The following is a 6,323-nucleotide window of genomic DNA, read 5'->3' on the forward strand; positions in this document are numbered from 1 at the left end:
GCCAGAAGTGGCGCTGTGGCTCAAGTGGCAGAGTGCTAGCCTTGAGCAAAAAGAAGCCAGGGACAGTGCTCAGGCCCTGAGTTCAAGCCCAGGACTGGCCAAAAAAAATAGAACCTTTTGGTTGAAACAACAAAGCTATTTAAATAAATTTTGGTATATAATTTCAAAATCAGAAGCATGTGTTTCTTTTACTCATTAATTGGTATTTGGGTCATTTTTTTTTTTTTTTTGCCAGTCCTGGGTCTTGGACTCAGAGCCTGAGCACTGTCCCTGGCTTGTTTTTTTTTGCTCAAGGCTAGCACTCTGCCACTTGAGTCACAGCGCCACTTCTGGCCATTTTCTGTATATGTGGTGCTGGGGAATCGAACCCAGGGCTTCATGTATAAGAGGCAAGTGCTCTTGCCACTAGGCCATATCCCCAGGCATTAATTGGTATTTGGAAGTACAATAATTATTGTAAAATAATATTAAATAAAATTTTGTTAGGTACAGAAGGCAGATTGGGGCTAGGAAGGCAAAAGATAGATGATATGGAACTGAAAACTATTCTCTTTAAAATGTGTAATATGAATTATTTCATTTGTTCAGAATGTGTTTACTTTTAGTTTCCTGTGTTACTAACACCTGAATAAGTATTTGGATAGGGGTTACTTAGCTACATTGTGCTTCAGCAGATAGTTTTACCATATACTGGGTTACATAATAAATATGTTTAACTTTACAAGAAACTCAACTCTTTTCTAAAATGGCTGTACTAGTCTGCATTTTCTTTAACAAACTCTTAAAGAGTTTAATTTGTTAGATATTTTTAGCAGAACTTGGCATTACTTATAATGGTAATGTCTTTATAATTCAAAATATGGGATGGTCTTGTGATTCCTAGTTAATAGATTGGTGGTGGCCATTAATGTGAACTTGCATTTTCCCTGCTCTGCATCTTTTCTGTGCTCATTTCCCATTCTGGCCATAGTCTCTGCTGAATTAGCATTCTAATTTGTTGTTACTTGTTTCTTTTTTGCCAATATCAGGGCTTAAACTCTGAGGCCTTGCCTTCTCTTGCTTGATTTGCTCACAACTGGCGCTCAACTTGTTGAGCTTTTGCAGTACTTGCTATGCAGATTCAAATCCCTGTGGCCTCTAAACCCATCTCTGTTTTGCAACTCCAAAACTGCTAGACTTGTCCAGGAAACTGCCTCCTCATAGTAAACATAGCAGTTAGTTTAAGTTTGTTTTCAGAATGTCTAGGTTTTTAAAAACATATTGTGAAAATCCATTTGGAGTCTTAAGTTAAAGTCTGGATCCTTTCTTTTTATGCTTTGAAAGTACATACTGTTGTAAGCTCATTTTGATTGAGCTTTGTAAAAGTTTTCAAGCATGATGGAGCCTTTTGCATTTGTTGACTATTTGGTAAAATATTTGTGGCTTATGTATTTATGGAAATGGTGTTTACTGATTTTGAAAGGTTATATTACCCTCCAAGAACTTACATATTGTTTTATAGGGCTCAAAATCTCCTTCACCAAGACCCAACATGCCTGTTCGGTACTTCATAATGAAGAGTAGCAATCTGAGAAACCTTGAAATTTCTCAACAGAAGGGCATCTGGTCTACAACCCCTAGTAATGAGCGGAAGCTAAATCGGGCCTTCTGGGAGAGCAGCATGGTTTACTTGGTATTTTCTGTTCAAGGATCTGGGCATTTCCAGGTGAGCCATCCTGAATGGACTTGTTCCATTTTACTGTACAGTGGGTCACACTGTACAGGTAAAAACAGCAAAACAAAGCCTGGCTTTTTACTACGTTGGAGTGGAGTGGTACTTTTTGCTTGACTTGGAATGCTGAGTATTTTATATCTCTTCTAAGGGTGCTAGAACTGGGACCTCTTTATTTTTGCCTTTGCACATAAATACTTTCCTCGAAACACAACCTTAGATTTACTGGTTCTCAGATGCATTAAGACTAAGGAGAGTTTGACTAGGTAGAATGTTTAAGTAGGCCAAGAAAGTTGGCATTGACAATGTATGTTTCTCAACTGTGCTTAACTTCATGCATATCTGAATGGAATTTATTATAGAAATAGAACTTTGGTTCAATTGTCTTTATTTGTCATGAAATAAATGTAGACTTAGAATAGAAGACAGGTTATTTAGAAACAATATTTGAAGTGTGTTAGATTAAAATTATGTTTTCTTCTAAAATTTAGTAATAAAGTCTATAAAAAATTTAGTAAGGAGCTTTAATTTTGATTTTTTTGTTGTTAAGCATACATTACTTTTATAGTTTTACCTTAAAAATGTCAAAAACTCAGCTTTATCAGACATATTAAGTTCAGATATTTTAATACCTTTCCCTCCATCTATTCCCCTTATTTTACCTACAGGGGTTTTCCAGGATGTCTTCTGAGATAGGAAGGGAGAAAAGTCAAGACTGGGGCTCAGCTGGCCTGGGCGGGGTGTTTAAGGTCGAGTGGATACGAAAAGAGAGCCTTCCTTTCCAGTGTGCACACCACCTACTCAACCCGTGGAATGACAACAAGAAGGTGCAGATAAGCCGAGACGGGCAGGTAATATGCAGTCATTCACGTTATTTACTCTGCCCAGCACTCCCAGTAGAAAATCTACAGTCTACATATTTACCTATTTAATGTCTTAATATCTTAAACGAATTATATAAAGTAAATAACCATTTTATATTTTTAATGAAATGAGTTATTACTCCATTTGATATTAAGAGGGTATAGACTTAGAGATTAATTTTACCTAAATGACAGTGAGTCATGTCTTTAATCAGGTGGCTTGCTTCACATCCACACAGGAAAGTATAAGTTGGTTTTTAAATACTCGTAGTGATAACATGAAGTCTGTAAAGTGGCATTCTTTTATTTTTGTTTTATTTTATTCTTGTATTTTTACTTGTTATTTTATGTTCTAATGCTGATTTTGAGATCAACAATTCCTAAAAAGAAGACTGTTCAAGTTGGGCACTTTTGCTAAATCTCCATTAAAAACCATGTACTATTTCTACATAGAATTTCAGGACTATGTGAACCAGTTGGCATTTTGCCATGAAAGTTGAGACATTTGTAGATTCATTAGTCTGAAATCTGAAAGTCAACTTGTATATCTTAAAGCAAAGATTAGTACAATATGTACCATTTGGTTATAGCATGGTCTGACAAAAAAATAAATAAAATAGAATTCTTTTTTTTTTTTTTTTTTTTGGCCAGTCCTGGGCCTTGGACTCAGGGCCCGAGCACCGTCCCTGGCTTCTTCCCGCTCAAGGCTAGCACTCTGCCACCTGAGCCACAGCGCCGCTTCTGGCCGTTTTCTGTATATGTGGTGCTGGGGAATCGAACCTAGGGCCTCGTGTATCCGAGGCAGGCACTCTTGCCACTAGGCTATATCCCCAGCCCTCTTTTTGCATTTTTATCAGTGTAGTTTTTGGTAATTAAAGAAAATTTCACTCTCATTCTTTGTATGTTTATTTTAACTTTTGATTTATCCAGGAACTAGAACCACAGGTTGGTGAACAGTTGCTCCAGTTATGGGAACGCCTTCCTTTGGGAGAAAAACCCACAAGTGACTGACAATGCAGGTTATGCCTATTTGACTTTGAGTACTGACAGTATTTGTTGTCATTAGAATGACATTCAGAGTATTTCTTTTCTCCTTTTACTGTTCTAGAATGCTTAGCTGTGGAAGAACATGCCCAAAGGAAACTCCGAATGTACCATGTTTCCCAAACCGAGAGGGGGTGTGTGTCACAAATGACGAGTGTGGTTGCAATGCTACTTCACATCACCATCTTCAAATGTGAGAACTGTAGTGATCATAGGGAACAAAGCAGTAATCATTTCATGGCTTGACACAACAGCAGTTACTTTAAAAAAAATGGAATCACAACCCATTGTTTACTTTGTAATGCAGAAAAGGCATGACTATCAGATTTTCTGAGCACCATGTAGAAGAATCAGTTCCTTAATTCATCATCAAGAAAAAAATACCAGCAGCCAAGTAACTTTAAAAATGGCCTTTAAAAATAATTTGTGTTAAGGGCTGCTCATTTTGTCATGTTAAGTCAGAGACATGTTAAAAGAAAAGAAGGAATGCTCTTTTTTGTGTGATTAGGTAATGCAGTAAAATCTAAAGAGAAAGGTAGAGCTCCTTCTTGCCTTGATAAATGAGGTTATATTGCTTAGCTGATTATAGAGCTGCCTCTTTTAAACTGAGGAATCCCATACCTATCTTCCCTCCCTCCCTCCCTCTCTTACTTCCCTCTCTCCCTCCTTCCCTCCCTCCCTTCCTCTCTCTCTCATAAAAGCTCTCACAGTCCTTCACTGAGCACAGTAATTTTGACATCTTTGGCTATAGCACCCTGTTAAAAGATTTAAAGACATTTCTACAAGTTTTAAAAGATACACAGCAGTTATTGTTATCTTGGTTGCTTTATGTTTTTGAACCTAACACACAAGGACCACAGTTCTAGATGTCTTCTTTTATGTTTAAATTTTTCTCTGACTTACATTTCAGACATGGCTTCCTTTTCTGCATTTACTACTTAAAAACTTTCTAACCTATGATAATGCCAAGTCTCAGGTTTCTTTGCCCTCTCAGAGTTGCTTGGTTTGTGCATTTTCTTAGAGGCTCTTCCAAGGGGAATAGAAGGATAGGTTAAGTGGGGAAAAAAATACCTGAACATACTAGACTGAATACTTCTTCTCATAGTATCTTTGAGTCATTGCCATAAAGAAAAAAATGGATTGACTTTAAAGACAGAAAATTCCAAGTATTCTGGTTCTGTATTTGAGAAGAAATGAAAAAAAAATCACTGGCCAACATAAAATCTTGAGACCATCTCTGAGAAGCATTATTGGTGCATTGGTTTAGAATGTCAGCTGTGATTTTTGTTTGTATTAGTAGTTCTTAGGTTTGTTCTTTTTATACTTTGGGGCACAACTGTAAGTTGAGCCTATTCAAATTATGTTACATTTTATGTGTATTACATTTCTTTTCCTATTAGATCAGCTTATGTTTTCTTGATAATGTGTACTTTTTTAAAGGTATATATTAGTACTTTTCAGTGTTTTAGATTTGAAAGGACTTGAAAAAAACACAGCTTGTTTAAATTTTCATGTTTTCTAATATCTAGCCCTGTATGTAAATGATGAGTTTGTTGGTATTTAAAATGAATACAGTTTGAATGTAATTAAAATGTTTTTGGAAGAAATGAACTTTAAATGTTAATATGCTTATTAAATGAATTCTGTTAAATTATTTAGATCCTGTGTACTGCATCTCTTTTTTCCTATAATGCAGCAACCTTCCCATGTCTTGGTATAACGCAGCACAGTTAACACTGATGGAGACCAAGGCCTTCAAGGAAGACAGTCACTGAGGGGTTCAACATGAGCTGCCTTTGAACTGTCTCTGAAAACAGATAGAACTTGTTTCCACTTGTAATCTTAGCTACTCGGAAGGCAGAGACCAGGAAAGTAGACAGAGGATTGAGGTTTGAAGCCTGCCTGGGTAAAAAGCTAACAAGACCCCATCTTATACAGTAAGCTGGGCCATGGTGAGATAGGCCTGTCATCCTAGCTATGAAAGAGGTCTTAAGTAGGGATCATGGTCCAGGCTGGCCCCAAGCAAAAATACGAGACCTTATAAGAAAGATAGTTAAATGCAAAAAGGGCTAAGGGTCTTGCTTAATTGGTAGAGCACCTTCCTAATAAGCACAGGGTTTTGAATTCAAATCCCTATATCACACACATACACACATAAATAGGACAATTTGTAAAAGGATTGGGACAGGAAGTTAAAAACTGTACTGAAAAGTGGACAATGGTAGGTCAAGCCTGTAATTCTGTCCTAGCTACTTGGAAGGCAGATATCAGAGGACCACAGTTTGAGGACAGCCAGGGCATAAAAGTTGAAGAGACTTCATCTCAATTAACAGTTAAGTATGGTGGCATATGCTTATTACCCAAATTCTGGGGGGAGCACAAGTAGGAGGATCACCTCCCAGGCCGGTTTGGGCATAAAGCAAGAGCTTACCTTGAAAATAACATACAAAAGGTATGGAGGCATGGCTCAAGTTAGATACCTGTGCTCCCAATCCCCAAGTTAACAGCTGAAACAGCAAAATGTTTTGGGAAATATGTAGCTCATAAAAATACAATGTGACAAACTTGTCTCTTTTTTTTTTGTCAGTCTCAGGTCTTGAACTCAGGGCCTGAGCACTGTCTCTGGCTTCTTTTTGCTCAAGGCTAGCACTCTACCACTTGAGCCACAGCACCACTTCTGGCTTTTCCTATATATGTGGTGCTGA

General features: G+C 37.3%; 1 protein-coding gene across 3 annotated transcripts in view; it reads left to right on the forward strand.

The window, feature by feature from the left end:
- Positions 1-5,254, forward strand: part of LOC125341976 (3'-5' RNA helicase YTHDC2) — a 49,444-nt gene extending 44,190 nt beyond the window's left edge. For 2 of the 3 annotated variants that reach the window (XM_048334114.1, XM_048334115.1), the window contains 4 exons: positions 1,502-1,705; positions 2,380-2,562; positions 3,505-3,593; positions 3,683-5,254. In XM_048334114.1, the coding sequence (XP_048190071.1) occupies positions 1,502-1,705; positions 2,380-2,562; positions 3,505-3,585 (468 nt within the window). In that variant the 3' untranslated portion in view covers positions 3,586-3,593; positions 3,683-5,254. The remainder of the gene's footprint in view (positions 1-1,501; positions 1,706-2,379; positions 2,563-3,504; positions 3,594-3,682) is intronic. The other variant, XM_048334113.1, reaches the window with a different exon arrangement.
- The last annotated feature ends 1,069 nt before the right edge of the window (positions 5,255-6,323 follow it).

The sequence above is a fragment of the Perognathus longimembris genome, chromosome 25 (assembly GCF_023159225.1).
Source record: "Perognathus longimembris pacificus isolate PPM17 chromosome 25, ASM2315922v1, whole genome shotgun sequence".
In the NCBI taxonomy this organism is placed as follows: domain Eukaryota; kingdom Metazoa; phylum Chordata; class Mammalia; order Rodentia; family Heteromyidae; genus Perognathus; species Perognathus longimembris.